This window comes from Camelus dromedarius, chromosome 16 (genome assembly GCF_036321535.1).
Source record: "Camelus dromedarius isolate mCamDro1 chromosome 16, mCamDro1.pat, whole genome shotgun sequence".
NCBI lineage: Eukaryota > Metazoa > Chordata > Mammalia > Artiodactyla > Camelidae > Camelus > Camelus dromedarius.
Genome location: NC_087451.1, coordinates 19,715,219 through 19,739,192, shown reverse-complemented (window position 1 = coordinate 19,739,192; position 23,974 = coordinate 19,715,219). Strand labels below are relative to the sequence as shown.

The window sequence follows — 23,974 nt, the reverse complement described above, 5'->3', positions numbered from 1 at the left end:
TGGCCAGCTCTCCAGCCTGGCCACTTCCCAGGCCACTAGCCAGACACAGGTGAGATCCTTGGCCAGCTAGCTGTGAATAGAATTATGCATATCATGGGACAGATCTCAGTAGGCCATGATGGCCTGCAGCCACTTTTCTCAAGATGGTGTGAAGGTATGTCCAAGAACTGATTGAAGTAGGCCTGCAACTGATTGATTCTGTACCTCGCAGACATTCCCTTTTCCAATTACCTGCATGCAGTTGATGCAGTTTTTTTTTTTGCTTTGGGGAGACTGCTGTCCCAGAGCCCCCACCCTACCTACTTTTGAGGGCACCAAGAGGTGGAAGTGATGGACTTGAACCAGAGAGATATCTGACTCAACACCAAAGTCAAGCATCCCTTTGGGCAATATATATTTCTATCAAGCAGGAGTTTTTAACCTTTTTTGCTCCCATGCACCCCCTTGGCAGCTAAGTGAAGCTCACGGACGCCTACTCAGAATGATGGTTTTAAATTCATAAAATAAAATATATAGGAATTCAAGGCAAATTAAACTATTTAAATACAATTATCAAAATTAAGAACCAGAACTGCACAACACTGTAAATTGACTACGCTTCAATTTAAAAAAAAAGAATATGAAAAAGAATAATAATAAAAAAAACAGAATTCTATTGTAGAACATCCAGTTGGTGTTAGACCAGTTGGAGGTGAAATGGAATAACAGGTCATTCCACTAAGCTAGATGAGGGTCTGCACTAAGCTGGTAGAGGTAGGAGAGGAAGCGATGAAGCCAGATAAGCAAAAAGCAAGGGAAGCAATAATATGGATGATCCCCAAAGTGCAGGGGAAGAATGAAGATGGAGGCCTGGCCAAGAAGAATGGAGACACCAATGACAGACATAGGGCTTCTGATGAAGGGTTTGGCTGTGGATAGGGCACAGAGGAGAGAGGGCATCTGTTCTTGCCCTCAAGTCACAATACGGGCACTTTACCTTCTGTCCCCCTCTCCCCAACGGTAGAATTCTGCCATTCATTCCTTTTCACTACGGGATTATCATGAGCCAGCGAAGCAGGGATGGCTGCACCATATGTCAGTGTTCGGTACCGTTTCTTCATAAGGACCCAGTGTCTGGAGCTAGTGAGGTACACACATCCCCGCCACACTCAGAGTTATACATTCTTCTGACTAGGTTCTGGCAACTCTTAGTTTTGACTCCTTAAAAGACACCTGCCCTCCTGCATCTCACATCTGTTTCTCAGCATATATTCTAGAAGTGGCAGGAGGAGGCCCATCACATCCTCAAGGGTGAGAAGGGGTTTCCTTGGGCCAGGATCCCTGTGTCTTTAACCCAGTGGGGATACCCCCTGCTCCTTCCTTTGGAACCTCCTACAAGGTGCCACTGGGAATCTACAGGGTCCTAGCCTCCCAGGTACCACATAACTTACCTCTTTTCATCTGCTTTGTTTAGCTTAGCCATGTCCTCGTAACCTTCTCCAGGTGAGGTGTGTGGGAGTGGGGACGGCTGTCTGTACTACGCTGGGAAAAGATCTAAGGGAGAGAAGAGTTTGCCTCACTGTGAAGATGGGGTCAGCATGCTAGGACTCAGTGGGGAGGAGAACAGGCTGACTGCCTAGTCCCTTCTGTTGCCCTGGATACCCTCCCAGGGGCATCCCAGGATACTCCAATGACTTGGGCAGTGGGAAGTCATTCAGCTGGTTAAGCTGTAAGGTTAGTGATGCCATTCTTCCTCAGTCTCCTCTTTTTCTGCCAACCTCTTCAATGCTGGTTACCAGGCTCCATTCATCCCTCCTAGATAATCTTCCCCACACAGACTAGTGCCTCCCAAATCTCCATTTCCATCCCAGATCTCTTCTGACGACCAGCTGGATGCCTCCATTTTCCTGTCCCACTGACACTTCAAACTCAACAAGCCCTAAGCAAAGCACCTCATCTTCCTCCCATATACACGCCATCTCCTGTGTTGCTACCACAGTTAATGAAATAATCACCTGCCCAGCGGTCCAAGCAAGAAGTCTGGGCTTCATTACTGATTCCTCTCTCTCCTTCTCCCCTCACATCCAGTTCCTGGTGATTCTTGAATCCTTCCATTTCTTTCTGCCATCACCCTAGTCCTGGCCAGCATTATTTCTGCCAGGAGAATTGAAAACCCTTTTACTGGACTCCCCACATCCTCTCCTGTCTTTGTCCTCTGCAGTGGAGTGATCATGTCTTCCCCCCATGTAAACCCCTTCAGTGGTTTCTCATTGCTCTAAGGATGAAGTTCAGGCTCTTTGACACGCTCTGTTAAGCCTTTAACTGTGCTTGTCCTGTTTCCTAATGTAGTTAATGTTCCAGACAGACTCACCTTTGTTTAGTTCTTTCACTCACCTTGTTGCTCACCTCCGAGGCTTTGCAAATATCGTCTACTTTCCTAGAGTGCCCTCCCTGCCCTCTCCTGTAACAAGCTTCTACTCTTCCCACAGGACTCAGCTAATCCTGAGACTCCTTCCCTGATCCCGAGTCTGGGCCACATCCCCTGCGGTGAGCTCCCACCTGTACCCCGAGCTTCCGCTAAAGCATACTTCTTCGAAGTTGTTTATTTCAGGATTTGTCTCCCTTCTCATGTGTGCCTGCCCTGGGAGGAGACCCTTGACAATTTTCTTACCTCAGTGACAGGTTGAGTGGGGCTCTGTTTCATACTCTTTGTTCCAATCTGTAGCCATGGGCCACTCCTCCAGCCAGACTAGGGAGATGAAGCTGCACAAAGCCACCCCTCCTGGGGGCAAAACAGCCGAGAATCCCCGGCACGCCTAGCAGGTTGCTCACACAAGAGGGTCTTTCCTGAAGCCAGAGGTCCCTCCACAGCAGTGCACGAGGCTCCATTCTCTGGCTGTTTGGTGCCCCCAGGCATATAATGACAGGCTGAGGATTCCTTTGATTTCTGCTCCCGGGTCTTGAATGCAGCAGGTGCTGGGGAAATAAATAGAGCTTGTGGGACCCTGGGCCTCTGAAGACTCAGCTGCTGTGGGAGACATTCTCCTCCCATAGGCTCATTGTCTGATGACCACCTTTTTTCCTTTCTATCCCCCTTGTCCACATCTGAGTTTGGGCAGGTGTCCCAGGCACTGTTTGGAGGGACGCTCAGGTGTGGGTTGGCCTATTATTGGAGAGGCTGGGAGCCTCTCTGGAGAAAGTGGCCTTCTTGTAGGGGTGGGGGTGTCCCATCCAGATCCCTGCACACACTTCCTCCTCTCTGTGCCTGGTCCTGCTGGAGCCTTCCTTCCAGCACACTTTGCGCTGACAGGGGATGAACACATGCTCAGTTCAGTGCTGTGTCTTTTTCTATGAAATTGAAGGTCCCTTTTGGCTGCCAGGCAAGTGTTAAGTGAAGACAGAGGCAAGACTTACTGGTTCTTCCTGTCCTCCCACCCCCACCCCAACACATACATAGTGTCATTCACTTGAAATGATGACAAGGGCTTGAAACAGTATTTTGCATACTGGAGAAATGAAGTAAAAAGGGGAAACGCTTGAGAGGAACTGCAAAGCCAAGCCACCCGCGAGCCCAGTTCACTAAGTTCACTCTTCTATTAAGAAAAAAAAAAGGTGTATCAACCTTTACTAATTTTAACATTCAGATTCATTCATTTGTTAAATATATATTTATGGAGCATCTGGTAGGTGACAGGCACCACACTAGGAGGTAGGCTACAGTGGAAGGCAAAACTGCTCTCATTGAGTTTACACTCTACTGAGGAGACAGCTCTCTGATCAAAGAAACACATAGTTCAGAGCAAGACTGCAGTGATGAAAAAAACTACAACAGTGATTTGGGCTGGAAAGAGAGGCATGTGATGCTGCTCTGAGAGCCTTCAGTGTCCTACAAAGAATTTGATCCAAGAGCTGTTGACTGATGAGACCCAGAGAGAGGGCAGGACTTAGATTTGGATGTTATTGTAAATGGTTTTGCTTTAGACCTTGGGTGTAGTGAGCTGAGGTCATCTTACCCCTTTAGTTCATGGTGCATTACTATCACGGCTCCACTTGAGTGCCCTCTCATTACATTTGATCTGTTTCTCATTCCCATTCCCCGTTTCCCTCATAGGTGGGTAATGATGAATTGATGATAATGAGACAATCTGCCCTGTTGTCTGGCTTTCTCAGAGAAAGCTGATGGGTTAGGATTTAGTCAAATGGGAATGATGAAAAGATACTGGGTCAAGTTGAAGGGCACTGGAAAGGCTATTACTGGAGGCTGGATAAGAGGGAAGAAGAGAGAAGAAATGGATTGGGGGTAAGTTGCTATTGAGCTGGAGGTCCTGATGACTTTGAGATGAATACTGAAGATGAAGATGCAAAGTGGAAGGAAGCGAGGCTAAGGTCAGAGGTAGGGTGCTCGAATAAATGAGTGTGAAGTGAAGAAGATCTGGGGTGATGACAACATTCCAGGGCTGAGGTGAATGGAGGAAGTCATTGAAGAAAAGATCATTTTGTTATATGGTTATTAACATGGATCAGGATAATGGAAGGGGCTGAGGTGGAAAGCAAGAATATAAACCAGGGAGCAATGCCCTTGAATAATGAGGGGGAGTTAGGAAGGGTTGAATAGGATAAGATTTGACTACAAGGAACAGAAAACACCAAAATAGGGATTAAACAAGACAGAAGTTTAAGATACCCAGTGATAGCCTGTTCAGGGCTTGTCCATACTCCTCAGTGTCAAGAAACCCAGTCTCCTATCTTATTACTCTACTCTGCATGGTGCTAGTGCCCCAAAGCCAACTCATGGTCCAAAATAATGCTGCAGTTCTAGCCATCACGTCTTCAATGCAGGTAGCAGGAAGCAAGACTAGATGAAGAGAAGCATACATCCCTTCCTTTAAGGACACTTAGAAATTGTGTACATCATTTTCTCTTTTATTGGTCAGAATTTAGTCAGAGCTATTAGGGACACTGGGAGATGTCATCTTTATTTTGAGTAGCCACGACCCCTGCTAAAGTACTGAGAGGTCCCGTTTCTAGAAAGGGGAATCAGATATTGGGAACGACTGGTATCCCAAGTGATGGGGAAGTCAGCAGAACACAAAGTACAGGATGAAGGTGATACAGGATGGCATGAACCTAAAATGGGCAATATTTTCTTCAAAGTGGGTGGAGAATAATCTGGGAGTGGTATGGAGGGGACCCAAACCCCAACTCCCTGGCCTGAGGAAGATAAGATGAGCTTTGAGAATAAAAGCCACCACCAGGAGGGGCTTTTGGGATGGATGGGGAGATAGGAGCTGGGTCAGGGACCAGCAAGGACAGGGTGATGTGTGGCTACTAGATAAAAACAAGGATGAGAAGCTGAGCTGACTTCGTCATGGCAGTGTCCGAGGGTGGGTCTTGCTTGGCCAGAGTGATCAAAACCAGAAACTGCTCCTTCTCCAAAGTGCATGAATTCATCTACCACAGCCAATCAGCAGGTTACTTCACATACCATCCTGCTACCTTTGCATCAAGTGCTTGTAAACTTGACATCCCAGCCCTGGGATCAGTCCTCAAAATTGTCAATTTGAGATTATCTGATTATATATATACGTTGCTTCCCAGCACCATGAAGGAAAATTCAAATACCAGAAATGACCTACTAGCCCCACACTGTTCAGGGTAAGTGAGTTTGCAAAGCAATAAGAAAACAATCCAGTTATTTTCTCCATAGCTGAAATTTAACACTGTTTCTTCACGACCAGTCTCTCCTTTGGCTGTTCTACCAGGAGCACGGTGTGGGGCCTCCCCCTTCCCCGCCAGGCCCGACGTCCTCAGGGATCTGAGATTCCAGTCTCCCTTCTCAGGGAATTTCTTTAATCAAGATGTTGAGCTATTTAGGGGGCGGACTGACTTGAGCTGTACCACACAACTGTCAGGAGGAAGTGGCCTCTACACACTCCTGTGAGCAAAGGAAGCAAGGACAGCTGTCAGCAAGAAGTCCTGACGATGCTGTCTCCATGACTGTGACTGCAGGATGACAGGAAGCAGATGTTGCAGTACTGAGCAAGGCCTCCCAGCTGGTCCCTTCACAAGTTGTGTGACCCTGGGCAATCTAGTTAACCTTAATTCTCCTTTTGTTTAAAAAAGAAAAAAAAAAAAGAGTGGGGAGGAGGGTATCAAGTACCTTGCTGAACTCTTATAAGAAATAATTTCCATACATATAAAATGCCTAGCACATGCCCAGTTCACGGTAGGTGTCATACACAGATCTTATTTAAAATGTTATTTTAAATTCTATTAGACCATAACCTCCCTGGCGACAGTGACACTGCTTGGCACTGCAGCTAATCATCAAACACTGATGGAATGAATGAATGAATGAATGAACGAACACTAAAGGCCCAGTGCTAGGGGTGAGGGTGCTGACCACTGCTTTGGCGGGGGGGGGGGGGGGGACTGCTAATCAGGAGTAAAACTCAGGAACCTGAGTTCAGAGGCCAGCTCGGGGGCAGCCCTGGGACATAGCTGGAGACACTGTCAGAAAAGCTGCCAACAACTGCTTACACTTAGCACAGCACTGCCTTTAAAAAGAAGAATCTAGAAAGTTTCTGCTGTTTTTCAGATGAGAACACTTAGGTCCTGACTTGCATGCTTTTGTACACCCTCACCCCCTAAACCCCAGCGATGAGGAAGGAGGGCCTAAGACATCCCTCCGAGCCCAGATAAGTGACATGAGTGATGCGGTGCAGTGAAGGGGGACAATGGAACCCCCCCACCCCATGCATCCCAACTGCCCACCGAAAGGGGGTCTTCTCTGAACCACCTGCTGCTTCCCCAGGCCCACAAAGGACAAAACATGTTAGAGCAGAACTGAAAACAGATCCAACAGCATAAGGCAAAAGCAAGGCAGATTAATACAACTGGCTGAGGTTTTTTTGGCATTTGGTCCTTATCTAACACATTTGGAAGTAACACAGGGTACTTCTAAGGATAATGGGGAAGAGGGCAGCAGATACCCCGAGTACCAACCATGGTACCCAGGGGAGCATCCCTGGCCTGCTCAGCAGCTTCCTTCCTGGGTCCAGTTTCGGGCATTGATGAAGAGCTGGAGCCAGGGGGAGGTAGTCAGAGTGTCAAATGGAGGGGGTCGCCATGCCCACTGCCAAGGCCTCACAGACCGCTCAGGGTGAGGCATGAGAGCCAGGTGGCGGCCATCAGGGGAGCAGACACCAGCCACACCCCTTGGGGACCCGTTGGGATTCAGGGGGTACTGCTCTGTGGGGTTCCCGTCATCGTCTGCCCAGTGCAGCGGGGCCAAGCCCCTGGCCTCCATCTGGGCTTGGAGTTCTGGAGAAGAAAACGCCATGTAACCTGGGGTGGAAGGAGGGACATGAGATCAAAGTGCCTTCATGCCGACCACTTGCCCTTGTCCTCAGGCCCTCCCCTGGCCTTGCCTTCCCAGAGCCTGACCTTCCCCATGAGAGCTCCACACAGGCAGCACAGCACCCTCCATCCCTCGCAGCATCAGGGCGGGCCCGGTGCCCACACGCACGCTGGACCAGCGAGACTCATAACGCCCAGACACGTTGTGGCGCAGCAGGAGGCCGGGCCGGGCTGGCCAGGAATCATGGCCCGTCTCTGCTGCCTCCTCACTGGGACTGCCTCCCACCCAGCCCAGCAGAGCCAGCAGCTGACAGCCGTTACACACGCCCAGGCTGAAGGTGTCTGGCCGCTGCCGGAAGTGCCTCAGCTCAGCCCCGGCCTGTGGGTTAAACGTCACAGCAGCTGCCCACCCTAGGAGGAACAAGGAAGCTGCGGTGAGACCTGGAATGAAGGGCGACAGCTGTTTTTCCCTGTTACACAATCCCAGGACCCTCCCCCCGCCCAAGCTGAGGGCAAATGCCAGGGGAGAAACAGGTTTACTTGCTTGAAACAGACGTAGCCAACTCCTGGGCCAGAGATGGCCCATAACAAGCTTTCTGCTTAGCCAGCAGAGCATTTTCAAAATTTTTAATTTAGTTACCTAATTTTTAAAAGTAAGATTTTACATAAAAAATTGGGATTTTTGGCTTCTCTTGAAAAACAGAAAGATCTGGCCATGCTGAGCCAGCTTTCCAACAGGACAATCTACTGAAGCGGAGTAGCAGCTGCTGTTTCCAACAGGGCATGTGCCCTCCAGGTTGGCACGGCGCCACCCAGCCCACCTACCTCACTTTAGCTACCTGCAGGCCTTCTGCTGGCATCTGGCCCAGAATGAATGCACTCACGCCCCACTGGCCAACCTCATGGAGGTGAGAAGCCTGTTCTCAGGCAAGGACGAAGGGAGCTAAAGTACCTCTTCAGGAATGAGGGGTCAGAAGCCGGCACACTCACCTTTAGCAGAGCCAAGGACGTCCGCATAGCTGAAGCCGCCCACAAAGGCCACCCCGCGGAATGTGTCCAGCCTGATTGCTCCAGAGGAGAGGTCCTGCATGGTCACATCCCACACCTGGCAGGACAGGGGAGGGAAGTGTCAGATGGCAAATGTTCAGAGGCCCAGCCCCAGCTCTGCCAGGCACCCTGCTCACCTCAAACCCAGCCAAGTGGAAGGCATCGGCCATCTCCCGGTCTCCATTACTGCCCTCTTCTCGAAAAATGGCGACTCGGGGGGTGGGGCCACCTGGGGGGAGGAAGAATGTCATTGTGCTAGGAGACTACTTCCCCACCCAAGCCCCCCAGACACCTTTTCCAAGGCAGGCCTGGCATCCAAGCCTTGGGCTCCAAACCCAGGCCCAAAGTGCGCAGGAAGCCAAGCCCCTGCACACGCTCCCTTACCAGGCTCGTGAGGCACAGAAGCTTTGGGGAAGGTAGGGGGCAGGCAGTAGGTGGGCCCTGTCCGCTCCCTCAGCCCCTGTTCTTCCTCTGCCACACAGTGTGGCTCTGCCTGCAGCCGGTCCAGCTGGAAACTGGTCTCCTCCCAGAGGGCTCGGAGCTGCCCGACAGGCTCCTCCAGAACCACAGCGCCGTTCACTGACACCCGGACCTAGAGGGAAGTGCAAATCTTTCAGGGGCTGAGATCAAGGATGTGCACCCTGGGCCTCCTCCGACGCTGGTAGAGGTGAACCATGGCCTCTCCTCTGTGGGCCGGCCGTTCCTCTTTACTTCCTCACCGTGGCATGGGGCCCGGCATCGCCCGTGTGGCCCAGCTCCAGGCAGTGGAGGCCGGCATCCCAGTAACGAGTCAGCACTTGGGCCACATCTGGCTTCTGCACCTCCAGCACTAGGCCTGGCTCCTCAGCAAACAGCACAGGCAGTGCTGAGAGAGTAATGGGGGCATTAAGTGACTAGGGTACTGCCAGGGACTCAGGTGCAGTCGAGGGGAGGGGTTGGTGCTAGAGGAGCAAAGGCAGGGATCAGGGATGTGGGGATGGGGTGTGGCCTGGGAGAGCAAGGACGAGGATGCAGCATCAGGGTCTGCGGGAGGTCTCAGAAGGGTGCAGTCAGAAACGGGTGTCACCTGGCTCAGTGGTCAGAGAAGACAGCAAGGGACTCCAGGGAAAAGGGGCTGGGGATATGCCATTCTTTAAAAGGACCTGGAGTCCACAGGGTGGGGCCTGCATCTAGACCCCAGGTTCCTCACCATCAACCCCAGGGGCAGGTATGTCCACCTCTATCCCACAATTCCCAGCAAAGGCCATCTCTAGCAGGCAGGTGATGAGACCCCCGTCACTGACGTCATGGCCTGAGCAGAGGAGGCGGTCTGGAGGAAGGAGAAAATTGCTCAGCAACCTCGGGACCCAAACCTGGTGGCCCCGCCCCACTTCTGGACAGTGGGCAGAGGTTGTGTGCGAGGATGCGGGCACTCAGAGAACCAGAGAAAAGGGCGCCGGATTCCTCTTGCCCCTCTCACATGCTCAGCTGGTGAATGCTGCCATGTGTCAGCCACAGGGACTGTCTCCCCCAGCGCCTCACTCACCTTTCAGCAGCCCCTGGGTGATGCTGAAGGCGTGCACCAAGTTCTCGGGAAGGTCCAGGTCGGGAGGCTGCTCACCAAGCTGAGAGAAGCACTGGGCCAGAGCTGTGCCCCCCAGCCGGTGCTGCCCAGGACTCAGAGGCACATAGAGCAGATGGCCTGGGGAGACAGGGAAGGGGTGAGGGGAGATGGACGGCCCCAGAGACCCGCTCCTCACTGTGCTCAGGAGCACTGAAGTTTCCAGGATGTGGCAAGGCACCCAGACCACAAGCCCCAGAAAGCACCACAGCCCCAGTGCTGAGATGAGGGGGCCCAGCACTCACAAAGCAGACCCCAAACTAAGGACAAGGCTCTGAATACACAATGCAGTGAGGAGGAGGAAGAACCCATACCTCTCTCTTTAGGATGCTTGAGGTCTGGGGTCACAGTGGCTGTGATGTCTGGACAGACAGCATAGGCTGAGATAACCAGCGACCCTGCGAAGCAAGGAGAAAGGGAGTGAGGCACTAGCCCAGGCCCATAGGCCTGGTCCTCTCCCGTTGGTCCCCAGACCTCACCAGGAGCCCGCACGGTCTCAGAGCCAACCCGGGCAGCCATGCTGAGGGAGTCCTTGCCACCATCCACCGCCACACCCAGGGCCGCCATCACTGCCACCATAGCCTCACAGGCGTCAGCCAGAGCCGCACCCTCCCCCGGGAGCTTAGCTGCCCACATCCAGTTCCCGCTGCATTTCACATCCTAGAAAGCAGCAGAGACTTGGCATTAGAGAGGGAGCGCGATGTGCAGAGTCTGGGGGCAGAGGGGTAAGCAAATGGCGGATGTGGTTGCATCCCAAAGGCCTGGGGCTCCAGGGCAGGAGCTGCAGGGGACTCACCCGGAGGTCAGTGACCAGAGCAAACACCAGGTTGGTGAGAGCTTCAGCCACGGCCAGCCGGGCAGCAGCCTTGGGGTCCAGCAGGCTCTTGACTGGCTGCTCTCCCAGGGCTGTGGCAGCCCCTACGAGCGCCTGGTGGCTCAGCGCCACAACCGCCACGTCTGCCAGAGGGGTCTGTAGGGGTCCGACACACTGCTGCTGTGCCACCAGGCCACCCACGGAGCGGTCCACCTGCAAGAGGGGTTGGCAAGAGGCCAAGGGACAGGGACAAGGGGGCGGGAGGAGGCCTGGCTTGCCCTGAGCAGACAAGACTCAGAGCGTGGACAGCAGGGGACCAGGCCATCAGGGTAGCTGCCCCGGCCCTGGTGAGGGAGAGGTGCAGAGGGCTGAGGGGGTGGAGCTGGGGCGCAGGGAGGACCTTGTTGGTAAGGTAGCGCTTGCTGGCCACAGCAGGCAGCCTGAGAACCCACGTCAGAGCCTGGTGCACGCTCAGCCCTGCGGGCAAGGCCAGAGGCTGCAGCACAGGAAGACTCCTCTGGAGGAAGAACTCCTGCAACACGGACAGCAACAGGGGTGTGAGCACGCAGGGGAGTGCCAGGCGCTCAGGTGACAAAGCACACGGAGGGTAGAGGGTGGTCTGAAGGGCTGGGCCAGAGAAGGGAGAAACACAGCCTCCCTGCCTGCCCCCACATACCTTCTGTGGCATCTTGCCCAGCACCCAGTCCAGGTCCAGGTCCACAGGGTTTGAGGGAGGTGTTGGGGGTGCATCCCCCTCGTCACTTCTTTTCCCAGGAAATTCCCGATCATCCACCAGCACTATCTGTAGACCACAGGGACACCACCCAGAGAGAATAAGACTATGACAGTTAGCAGGGAATAAATACTTCTAGAAAGCAGGGCAGAAATACTCTTTCCACCTCGTTTGGCTTATCTGTTGAGTGCCCCTCCCTTACCACCTCCTAAACACTGTTCCCCACGGCGTGTGTGCCACAGCTCTCGCCCTCCTCTCATCTCTGTCCTGCGACAGCTCCCTCCAGTACCTAGGCGGCTCAAGCCCACCCACAGTGCCTGCTACCCACTCCCCAGGCCAAACTCAAACTCACTCTCCTGTCTCCGGTGATGGTGCCCACAAAGCAAACTGGGCAGCGTTCCCGGGCGCTGACACGACTCAGGAAGTCCCGGTCGGGGGGCCTCAGCAGAAGCGCATTCGACTCCTGGTACTCGGCCCCCCAGATTTCCAGGGCACTCAAGGTCGGATCCGCAAGCTGCACATCCATGTGGGAGGATGAAAGGGAAGGGTTAGGGGCCGCCCCCAAATCTCATGATCTTGCTGGGAGTAGGGGGCAGATGGGTGGGGCTGGCTGGGACTAGCAGGGACAGGGAGACAGCCAGACTTCAGGGGATGAGACCTACCTGGAAGCGGCTGGTGTAAATGATGGCTCCAGCTGGGTCACTCAGCTCCTTTAGGACATTGCCTGGTGAGAGGGTTTCCAGGGGAGGTGCTGATCTGGTCTTGGTCAGCACCGGGCAAAGGAAGGGCCGTCCCCAGCCTCCAAAGAAACCCCTAATTCTGTGAGACCCTGTGCAAATCGCTGCCGCACCCTCCCCACAGCTATCCCATAGCAGCAGGCTGCTACCCACCACCCCTGAGCCTGTCCCGAAGGTGTAACTGGTGGGGAGTGAGACCCAGAGATGGGCGCTGGTTACAGATCTTCGATGCCTCTCCCTAAACCAAACCTGGCAGGAGACCAGGCAGGCCTGGTCCCTTGTCTCCTCCTCTCACCGTTGCCACCGGCACCCTGGTCATGGAGGCTGCAGATAGGGTTCCCGCCAGGAGCCTCTACACAAGCCCGGATCACGCGGTTCATCTTCTGTTCCATCTCTGGGTCTCCCCGCTGCACAGCCCCAAAGTCCAGGTCACTGGCATTGTCTCCCTGCACCTGGAGGAACAGATGGCATAGCTCCACTCAGGGGGGCTGGGAGCTCACACCCCACCCAGGCATGGGGCCTGGGGATATCATGGAGTCTGAATCTGAGCTATTCCCACTTACCTGCACAGATGAAGCAGCTCCGCCCCCAACTCCAATTCTATAGACAGGACCCCCAATCTTCACAACATCCATGCCTATGAGGAAGGAGGGCAGAATCAGAACGTGGCGAAGTGACCATAAGAAATGTCAGTACAAGGGAAGCTGTTATCAGGGGAGAGCAACCAAAATTACAAATGCACATATTTTTAACTAGGTAAATACACTTTGAGGAATTTACCCTCCAGATTTATTCGCACAGGTACAAAATCACTATGCACAAAACTAAACAGTGTGGGATTAAATTTGCATTACCAAAGATGGGAAATAATCTAAATGCTAACCGAGAACTGGTTAAACAAATTATGGTATAAGCCATACACTGAAAAACTAAGCCACCAAAAAAGAGAATTACATATGAATATAGTGAAGTAATGTGATCTCATTGGTAAGCAATGATCTCCAAGCACATTGCTAAGTTGCAAAAGGCAAGGTACAGAAGTATGCATACCCACTTATGTCAGCATCAAAAAGAATAAAATACTTAGGAATAAATTTAACAACAGAAATGCAAGACTTATGCATAAAAACTTATGAAATATCTTAGTAGACTTAAACAAACTGAAAGAGATCTCGTTTATAGATTGGAAGACTTAACATTGTTCCAGTGGCAATACTCTCCCCCAAAGTGATCTGCAGAGTCAACATAATCAGCTACCTTTTTCACAGAAATTGACCAGCTGGTCCTAAAATTTGTATAGAAATTCGAGGGACCTAGAACAGCAAAAACAATCTTGAAAAAGAACAAAACTGAAGGACTCATATTTCTGCTTTTAAACTTACTACAAAGCTACAGTAATCAAGACAGTGTGGTACCAGCATAAGGATAGACAGATACATATAATCACTGGAATAGAACTGTGAGGCCGTAAATGAGTCCATACATTTGTGGCCAACTGATTTTTGACAAGAATCCCAAGACAATTCAATGGGGTAAGAATAGTTTTTTCAAAAAGGGTTGTTAGGACAACTGGATATCCACATGTAAAAGAAGGAAGTTGGACCCCTGTCCCAAACCATATACAAAAATTAATTCAAAAATGCATCAGAGACCTAAATGTAAGAGCTAAAAGCTATAACAGTACTACAAGAAAGCATACGAGTAAATCTTTGTGACCTTGGCTTAGGCAATAGTTTCTTAGTCATGACACTGAAACCAGAAGCAATCAAAGGAAAAATAGATAAACTACTTTACCAAAATTAACAATGCTTATGCTTCAGAGGGCACCATGAAGAAAGTAAAAGGACAACTCAGAGAGAAAATATTTGCAAATCATGTATCTACCCGATAAGGGGCTAGTATCCAGAATATACAAAGAACTCTTACAATGCCATAAATAAAGACAAATAATCCAATTTAAAAATGGACAAAGGAACCAAAGAGACATTTCTCCAGGGAAGATATACAAATAGCCAACAAACATATGAAAAGATGCTCAACATTGTGAGTCATTAAAGAAATGCAAATCCAAACCACCATGAGATCCTACTTCATATCCACTCTGATGGCTATAATCAAGGAGACAGATAATAACAAGTACTGGCAAGAATCTGGAGAAATTGGGACTCTCATATGCTGCTGAGGGGGATATAAAATGGCACAGCTGGTTTGGAAAACAGTCTGGAAGTTTTTTAAAAAGTTGAGTACAGTTTCCATGTGACCCAGCAAATTCACTCCTAGTGAAATACCCAAGAGAATTAAGAACATAAGCATGCAGAAAAACTTGTACACAAATGTTTATAGTAGCATTATTCATAATAGCTGAAAAGCAGAAACAACCCAAATGTCTATTAACTGATGAATGAATAAACAAAATGTGATACATCTACATTGTGGAATATTATTCAGCCATAAAAAGGAACAAGGTGCTGATATACACTATAAGATGAATGAGCCTTGAAGACATGTTAAGTGAAAGGCCACATATTATGTGATTCCACTTATAACAGGCAAACCCATCGAGACAGAAAGTAGACTATTGGTTGCCAGAGGCTGAGAGAGGGGGGATGGGGACTGCTCACAGGTACAGGGTTTCTCTTCGGGGTGATGAAAATGTTCTTGAATTTCTGGTGATTGATGTACAATTTCAGTGAATACACTAAAAACCACTGACTCATACACTTTAAAAAGGTGAACTTTATGGTATATGAATTACATCTTTAAAAAATGGTTATAAAAATATGCACATATGCTATTTGTTTAAAAAAAAAAGGAGGCAAATATACACATGGGTCTGTTTACATATGCAGGAAATACATAGGGTACAAAAGCACCTGATTAACACAGGTTATCTCTCCGGAGGGAAATTGGGTGGCTGGAAGTAAGAGAAGAGTTTTCACTGTATAACCTTTTTTCACCTTTTAAATTCTGAACCATGCAGCTGGGTCACCCATTCAATAAATGGCACCTGGCCTTTATCTTGATTCTGCCACAGCTCCTAGCATGGTGCCCAGCACCCAATGGATGCTCGGTAAATGTTTGACCCACTGAACTGAGCTTGCGTATGAACTCAGGTCCTAGATAAACACTGGCTGCCTTGACTTAGCAGAGTGGGTCCCTGCCATGCAGAAGTCAAACAGGGAAGAGATAAGAGGCAACACAGACTAAGCCTGCCCCACTGGCATAAAGCCCTGCCCTGCCTTGAAAATCTATACTGAGGAGAAGAGATATGAGCTGGGAGATAAAAAAGCAAACCACTGAAGTGTCCTCTAAATTCCCCTCCTGTGGCTGCCAAGTGCTAGGGAGGAAGCCGGCTGGATCTGGAGAGAGGTGGCAGGCTCTTACCTGGCTTTGGGGGCTCCTTGCTCACGTGCTCAGCTTCCATGGTCCCAATGCCTCCACTGAACATGATGGGCTTGATCCACTCACGCCGCTGGCCGTCTGGGAGCTGGAGGCCCAAGGAGCGGGCAAAGCCTGGAGCATGGATGTCACAGTGAGAGGGGACAGGGTCTAGTCACCCAGTCTCCTCAGCGCTCACTGGGTCACACACCTCACCCCACCTCTGGGACTATTATTAGTGTTTATTATCACCCATGTCCCCCAGCCTCACCAGCCAGCACTGGTTCTCCAAACTTGTTGCCGTAGTCGGAAGCCCCATTACTGGCCTCGATGGCAATCTCCAGGGGTCGGGCAAAGTTCTCAGGATACTGGAGGCGTGAATCCTCCCAGGGCATGCTGTAACCTGGGCAGGAATGAGAAATTTGGCTACACTGTAAAGATGAAAGCCAGAGAAGCCAGGGTCCTTCAGAAAGAGACTAAGCCACCAAGGCCTACCTGGGTGGGTGGAATGTCCCACTTTAGGGAGTCCCATTTTAGGAAGATGTAATAAGATGCAAATTTAAAAAATGCAATAAAGCATTGGTCTTGCTCCCCACCTCCCACATCAGCCTTCCCACTGACTCTTGTGATCAGAACTCTTCATGCTTTCTAAGAAAGTGGATTCTGGGGGCAGCTGATGGTCACAAGTTCAACCCAGCATCACGTTTTCTTGCTGAGTAGGTACTAGTTTATAAAGAAAACTGTGGTTCTGCAAAGTCAGCCTGGCAGCCTGGGTCTGCCCCTGGCCTACTGTCCTCCTGACATAGTTGGCTAAAGGCTAGCTACTCTAGAGCCCTCCCTTTGACCTAAGAGAGAAAAGTGTTCGGCCCCTGCCAGGACAAGGAATCTGGAGGGGAGATGGGTAGAGAGGAAAGAGATGGGACCTGGGATGTGCAGGTTTCCGAAGCAATAGCCAGCAGTGCCAGCCACGACGTGGGCCCCGTGGCCTGTGCACTGCACATCTCGGATCCGGCCCCCTGTGCCAGTGGTTGCACCGCTGAAGGGGGCTACTCCTGTGAAGAGAGCAGGGAGACGTATGGCACCAAAGAGGCAAATTCCACCTCTGACCACAGCACTGAAAATAAGGACATGCAGCCGACCTGATGTCCACAGTGGGCCTGGGACCTTTGCCCTATCCTGCCTGTCCCTCCTGGGGACTCAGCTCACCCGTGGGGAAGTTGTGAGTCTCTGCTGTGAAGACAACATGTCTCAGCCCCTGATGTTGCCGAAAGCAGCTTGGCCGTGTGGGGTCCTCAGGCCGTAGGAATTGGACTTCCTTCCCCTGGATTGCACTGTGGACACATCCGTTCCGGACCCCGTTTCCTTCCTGGGATCTGTGCTTACCCCACCGGAGCCTGGAGCCTCCTGTGCCCTGGCTCTGAGGTCACCCCAGCCTAGGGCACAGCCCACCTGCTGTTGTCACAGAACTTGAGGATGTTGTTGGGGTTGGAGGATGCCTGGGTGCTCATGATGGACTCAAACAGAGAGTGTGCCAGCTCCTGCCCATCCACGTGGAGTCGGCCCTTGAAGAACCAGTGTCGGCTGTGCTCACTACAGAGGGTGTCACGGGGAGGGGAAGGCAGGGCGGAAACACGGGTCATTTCTCAGGCCTTGGCATGTCTTCTCACCAGTATAAACATAACTACAGCCAACTGGTGCTTAGCTCACAGGTCAAAATAGATTCCAGAAAGTCATAATCTTCCAACAGTCTGTCACTGTGATTCTCCAGATCCAAAGTGAAGATAAAAACCAAGATGTGAATGCAGACTACTGGATAGAAGGGGAGCCCAAGCACTCAAACAGACTCAGGGAGGCCCCGAGGCCAAGAGAGAGCCATGGAGAGTCCCTGCTGTCTTCCCTTCCAACCTCCGCGGCCTCAGACATCAGAACGTCCCCATTCCTCCCCACCTATTGGACTGAGCCAAGTCGAAGACCTCCACAGTGCTGGGGTTCCGCTGCAGCTCCTGGAAGCGCTTGGTGTAGAAATCCAGGTCCCAAGAGTCCAGGGCCAGACCTAGGAGACAAACCCCGGAAGAGCTGACTGTTGGACTCCGCACCCTTACCAGCCTAGCCTGGGCCTTCCTCCAGGGACCCCTGCTCACCCAGCTCCTGGTTGGCTTTCTCCAGGGCAGATTGGCCCTCGGCCAGTATGTCGATTGGGCCACCTAGGGGGACTTGGATGCAGCCAAGGGAGAAGCTCTGGATGGGTTGGGGGAAGTGCTGCTCTGTCATCCGGTCATGCAGGGTGGCCAACGCGATGGCCTCCATCTCAGCTGAAGGCGGGTGGGCAAACTAGGGGTGGAGACACAGAGGGCAAGGGGTGCAGAGGTGATGCATGGACAAAATGGTCTACCTTTGGTCCTTCAAGCCATACAGGGCCAGCCCACTGCCAGCCTACATGGCACTTCTGCTCAGATTAGAAAAAGATACCCCTTCCAGGCAGGAGTCCCTGTCAGCATGCACAGACTAGAGTGCAGGCTGTGTTTGTCCTATTCACTCCTCGACCAGGTGACCTCAGGCAGTGAACAACCTGCAAACAGGGCAGGCCTGAAACCAGAACTCCTCCCCCTGCTTCTCACATCATTTCTCCAGAGTTTAGGACCCAATCTCTTATCTCTGGCCCACCTCCTCCTCCTGATCCCCCTCTGGTTGCCTACCGCCTCACCGAGAGCAGGTAGCGCCGGGTCCTCTCTACGCGGTCCACAGCCCCCAGCCCCACAGCCTGGCACACTGACACGATGTTGGTGGAGGTCGGGGTGGAGAAGTTCAGCCTGAGGAGTGGGCCAGATGGTTAGGGCCTGAGAGCCCCAGCTGAGAAGGTGGATCCTGCCTGCTGCTGTCCAGCCAGTCTCCCACCTCTATCCACTCACCCCACCATTGGCCTCCAGCCTCAGACCTGGGCACCAAGAAACCTGCTTCCAAAGGTGGTTTAAAGCAAATCATAACTGTCCTTGGAGCATCAGACTGCTTCAATTTCAACTCAGAATGCAACCTGTTATATTTCCAGAATATGCCTGGGAGCTGGCTCACTCTTCAAAGACATCTTCCCACGTGGGGAAGGTATGTGCAGAACTTCGAGGCAGGGAGTGGGATGGAGTAAAGGGCAAACAAATTTCCCAAGGATCACAAAAGGAGGAAGAGGAATGAAAGTGGAAGGGGTGGGCAGTATGTTTGGAAGAGCTGATGTGCTCTGGACCACGGAACAAGTTGCCCAAGGCTGAGACACTTGCCTGGGCCCGACCTCCAACAGCAGGTCACTGGAGCCGGGAAGGAGCCAGGACTCCTGAGCGACATCGTCCAGTAACAAGGGGCAGCCAAACAGCCACGTCAGCTTCTTCAGTTCCTCAGCACTTGGGGAAGAATTAACTGCAGGGAGACAGAGCAAGGACACCTACAGAAACTGCCCCTGGTACTCGGTACCACTCCCAAGAATCCAATACCTGGCCCAACCTGTCCAGTTCACATTGTAGCACAGCTCGGTCTTGATATCCTGCAGCTCTGGCAGTTTCTCTTGCAGCTTCCTCTGAGTGTACCCACAGGCTGCTCCCTCATGGCCAGAGGGACGGACATAGAAGTGCAGGACTGAGGACATCTCTGCAGGTGACTGTTGCTGGAGAGATGAGTTGGGTTCCTAAAAAATAACATTAGCTAGAGCCTATCTGTTGAACCGATTTCAAGTTTCAAGGCCAGCTGAGGCTTTGGAGGCATTAGGGATGGGGTGGGGGAAAGGAGTGGGGGCATTCAGGGATACAAGGTAACCTGAAAAATGTAACCTTGGGGGTTTTAGCCAATCCTGCAAAATGTGGGCTTTAGTAACGTGGGATTGGGGTATACATGTATATCCTTGACATGTGTTCCTTGTACACCACACTTTGCTGGGCCCCAGGCAAGATCTTAGGAACAAAGCTGTGAACAAGATGAAAATCATTTCTGCCCTCGTAGAGCTTACATTTTATTGAGGAAGACAGCCAAGTACCCAGACATTTCCAGTCCATTGTGACCAAGGTCAAGGGACTGTGGGTACCAACCTAGCACTCTGGAACTGGGAAAGACTTCCTGGGGAAAATGGCATTTAAGCACAAACCTGAAGGATGAGCTGGATTGGGCTGGTTGATGAAGTCAAATGATAGTTCCTCTACTTCAGTTTTGAAATATTATGTCCCTGCTCAAGGTAAATCCAAAGGCTTTAGCCTGACACTCGAAGGCCCTCCACATCTCTCCCCAGCTACTTTTCAACTTGTGATCCCACTCCTTCTCATCAGGACCCTGGCTTTACTCACTAAACCCTGCCTGGTCCCCTCTCCATTCCTTTGCCCCTATCCTAGAATGCCTATACCTATCCCCATCCTACCTGAAGCCTTCCCAAGGTGAATACAGATCTCACCAACTCTGGTAGGCCCCCCCAGCTGCCCCAGTGCTCAGGGACATCTCCCTCCTAGCAGAGCTGAGGGCTTCTGATCCATACCACTCATTCAGCTTTGATGATACACATGGGACTCCCAGGCATACATGGCCTCTTCCCAAGGAAATGGGAGAAAAGGAAGGTCATTGCCTTACTTCTTTACTTGGACAACTTATAGGCATCTCAAATCTAATTTACTCAAGGCTTAATCTGATTATTCTGTCAAGGTCACCAAAGATTGCAAAGTTGTGAATCTAGAGCTCAATAACTTCTTTACCTTATTCAACCTCTAGTCAGCATTTGACTTATTCAATCCCTACTTCTTGAAACACTGTCCTTTCCTGGCTTCATGACCACTCTCCTGATATTCCTCTATCTTCTGTTCTGGTTGCTCCTTCTCAGTCACCTGTGCTGGCTCCTACTCTTCTGCCTGACCTCTAAATGTTGAGTGCCCAAGGCTCTGCCCTTGGTTCTTCATCCCTCTACATGCTCTTCTTAAGCAACCTCATCCAGTAGCTTTAAATATCATCTATTAGACTGAACCAATGAAATTACCAGCATTCAACCATTTTTGACCAAAATGGCAATTTCATATGATTTAATATCTGCCAACAGATTCCATAACTTTATTTAACTCTGACTCTCCGAGACTCCAAACTAGTACATTCAAATGCTTAGGTGACATCGCCACATAGATGTCTCATAAACACAGAGGATAGCCTGTTCTGACAAAAAGAGAAATTGTGATTTATCATTTCTCCAGAACTCCTGTTCCCATCTTCCCTATCTCAGTTAACACCACCACCATCATCCAATCTGTTGCTCAAGTCAAAAACACAGTAGTCAACCTTAATTCTTCTTTCCTTGAGCCCCCTCTATACCCGATCCACCAGTTAATCTATTTCCAAATGTATCCCAAACCTGTCCACATGCTTTCAACTCTGCTACACCAGTACTCACCTGGATTAATGCACCCGATTCCACTCCTGCCCCAACCACAATCCACCTGCCACAAGTTAGCATAAATGAGATCATGGCTTCTCCTCACACATGGTCTAACATTCTAACTCATGTCCTGGCTTATGTGGTCTGGCCATTGCCTACATCTCCAACACTGTCTCACACTACTCTCCTTCTCACCCATGATGCATCAACCACACTGGCTTCTTTTCTATTATTCTAACTTGCCAAGCTCAGGTCTAAAAGGCATTTTTCTCACCCTGATCTTTGCATGACTAGCTCTTTCTTGTTATTTGGACTTCAGGTGAAACTCACCTTCTTGAAAAGGACTTCCTTGATCAACTGCTCTGAAGGAGCCATGGTAAGATGGCCTTATTTTAACTTTCTATATAGTACTTATTGCTATCTGACATTTTAATTTATTTTTAGCTCTTCCTTTCCCACTAGAACAAAATCTCCATGGGGGCATGAATGTACTAATGAATGTACCTCCACTGGATTACCAAGGCTTAGAACAATACCTGGGGCTTAAAAAACAAAAATCTAAAAACTGTTGACTGATTGAATTAACTCTCGATTCCCATCATTCACCAGGCCAAGGCTAGTTTCAGCAATCAGTGCTCCTGCCAGATCTTGATTCCTCACTATCTCAGTGATTCCTGCTCCGTGTTTATCACCCTTTTTAAAGTTAGACGCCTCAGTCGTGCTCCATACCATAATTCCTTCATAGGAATTATCATATCCATAAATCATTGTATTAAACCAGCTGATTTTCGTCTATCATTCACAGTAAAATAGAAGCTCTAATAGCACAGAGACAAGACTGCTTACATCAGGGCTGTCTCCCCAACGACTAGCATGGTGCCTGACATAAAATCGGCGGCCAAAGGAAAAAAAAAAAAGTAGGCGGTCAAAGGATTTTTCTTTGTTGGTTGAATTGTTAGAGAGGGCCTGAGTTTACGTGGAGTCTCCCTGCCGGGCGTCCAAGAAACGGGAAAGGGCGCATGCACTAAGGCGGGCACGCAGGCCCCCGCTAGGCGCAGTAGCCTGGTGGGGATCCTGCAGGGGCCTGGGTCAGGCGTGGGGTGGGTGGCTACCGGTTGCTGCATGCGGGGGCGGCAGGGCGGGCGCGCGGTGGCCATACGCACGTGGTAGCTGCTCCTGCAGTCCCTGAGCTCCTCGAACCGGGCGCGCAGAGCAACGTCATCCGCGCGCGCCGCGAGCAGAGGCGGAGCCTAAGAGCGCCCCTCCCGGCCGGCCCAGGCTGCAGCCGCGCTCTTGCTTCAATTCCTAGAGAAGCTTCTCCCCGCAGAGGGTTTGTCCCACGAATCTCTCTTGAGTTAACGTTTGTGAAGATACACTCGGTTCCATGTCCCCTCTTCTCTTGTCCCTGTGCAAACTGTGACGGAGACATACTTTGAATGCAGGAAACGGAACCAGGACTCAAGTTTCCTCCCCCTGCTCCCTTGGCTTGCTTTCTTTCACTTTTGTCTTTTCTGAATGAGCTGATTTGTTTAATTCTTAGAAGAGTGGGAGGCATATATTTTTAACTCCCATATTCTGGCTAGTTACAGTAACAATAATAATGATTGGAAGCATTTATTAGGCACCCATTAAAGCACTTCACATAATCTCGGTCGATCTTCACAAAATCCTTATTTGACAGATTTGGAAGCTGAGGCATATTGCAGTGATTCATTCCTTAGTTTCGTAATGCAAACACTTATCACTTTCTACCTATGTACTTGTTTTTTGCACATTTTTAAAACCCTCATAATACATACCTGTATGATTGTATTAGTCAGGATCCTTTCAGAAAACAGATGGTACACTCAAAAAGGTGTAATCAATAAGAATTTAGTAGTCTACTTAAAGAGACATGGGCTGGATTAAGGGAACCAGCAAAATACTGTGAGCCGCCCAGAGCCTGGCAAGAGCAGAAAGTGGTTACCACCTCCAGGCTCAAAGGGACAAAGGGAGGAATGGTGTTATTAGCTGGGAGAGAAGTGGAGTCATGAGGGAAGGGCATTCAACAGGACAAAGGAAGCCACTGCCACAAGCACAGTGTTGAGGGAGAAATGGAATAAACACAGGATTCTCTTTCCTCCTATCCTGTGTCCCGTACCAAATGTCTGTCTCCCGTTAGCTAAACCTAACCAGAAGCCTGAGGGCAAGTATGCTGGAGTAGTGTACCAGGGCAAACACAGTACCCAGCCCAATGGTCTTTATTTATTTTTTTTAAACTGAATTATAGTTGATTTACAGTGTTGTATTAGTTTCTGGTATACAGCATAATGATTCAGTTATATGTATGTATGTGTATATATATTCTTTTTCATTATAGGTTATTACAAGTTATTGAATATATTTCCCTCTGCTATACAGTAGGACCTTGTTTCTTATCTATTTTATATATAGTAGTGTGTATCTGCTAATCCCAAACTACCAATTTATCCCTCCTCCACTTTCTCCTTTGGTAACTGTAAGTTTGTTTTCTATGTCTATGAGTTTCTGTCTGTCTTGTAAATAAGTTCATTTGTGTAATTTTTTTAGATTCCACATATAAGTGATATATGATATTTGTCATTCTCTCTCAAACTTACTTTATTTAGTGTGATAATCTGTAGGTCCATCCATGTTGCTGTAAATGGCATTATTGCATTCTTTTTCATGGCTAAGTAGTATTCCCTTGTATATATATAGTATATATATACTATATATACCACATCATCTTTATCCAGTCATCTGTTTATGGACATTTAGTTTGCTCCTTGGTTATTGTAAGTAACGATGCTATGAACATTGGAGTGCATGTATCTTTTTGAATTGAAGTTTTCTCCAGATATATGCCCAGGAGTAGGATTGCTGGATCATATGATAAGCCTACTTTTAGTTTTTAAAGGAATCTCAATACTGTTTCCTATAG

At 50.0% G+C, this 23,974-nt stretch overlaps 1 protein-coding gene across 8 annotated transcripts; it reads right to left on the bottom strand.

Annotated features, from left to right (window-relative positions):
• Positions 1-630: 630 nt before the first annotated feature.
• On the bottom strand, positions 631-22,269 carry PFAS (phosphoribosylformylglycinamidine synthase). Of its 8 annotated transcripts, XR_010384484.1 has the most exons (32): positions 22,146-22,199; positions 19,137-19,317; positions 18,917-19,052; positions 18,352-18,457; positions 17,789-17,978; positions 17,595-17,700; positions 17,097-17,237; positions 16,854-16,978; positions 16,571-16,699; positions 15,919-16,050; positions 15,654-15,782; positions 12,833-12,906; positions 12,565-12,721; positions 12,195-12,256; positions 11,885-12,046; positions 11,476-11,601; positions 11,200-11,331; positions 10,782-11,012; positions 10,465-10,645; positions 10,300-10,383; positions 9,911-10,066; positions 9,575-9,694; positions 9,105-9,250; positions 8,770-8,977; positions 8,523-8,614; positions 8,329-8,443; positions 7,426-7,749; positions 6,985-7,326; positions 2,651-2,955; positions 1,995-2,133; positions 1,431-1,533; positions 631-1,119 (listed from the first exon to the last, which is right to left on the bottom strand). XR_010384484.1 is itself a non-coding variant. In XM_031467663.2 (29 exons), exons 1-28 carry the CDS (start codon positions 22,188-22,190, stop codon positions 7,016-7,018), a joined length of 4,101 nt encoding a protein of 1,366 aa, XP_031323523.1. In that variant the 5' UTR covers positions 22,191-22,199; the 3' UTR covers positions 2,966-6,086; positions 6,985-7,015. The 8 variants fall into 8 exon arrangements, 3 of the variants coding, with proteins under 3 accessions (XP_031323523.1, XP_010994783.2, XP_010994780.2); XR_010384486.1 differs by having other exon boundaries at positions 1,431-2,133; positions 22,197-22,269; XR_010384483.1 differs by having other exon boundaries at positions 1,431-2,133.
• Between the last annotated feature and the right edge of the window lie 1,705 nt (positions 22,270-23,974).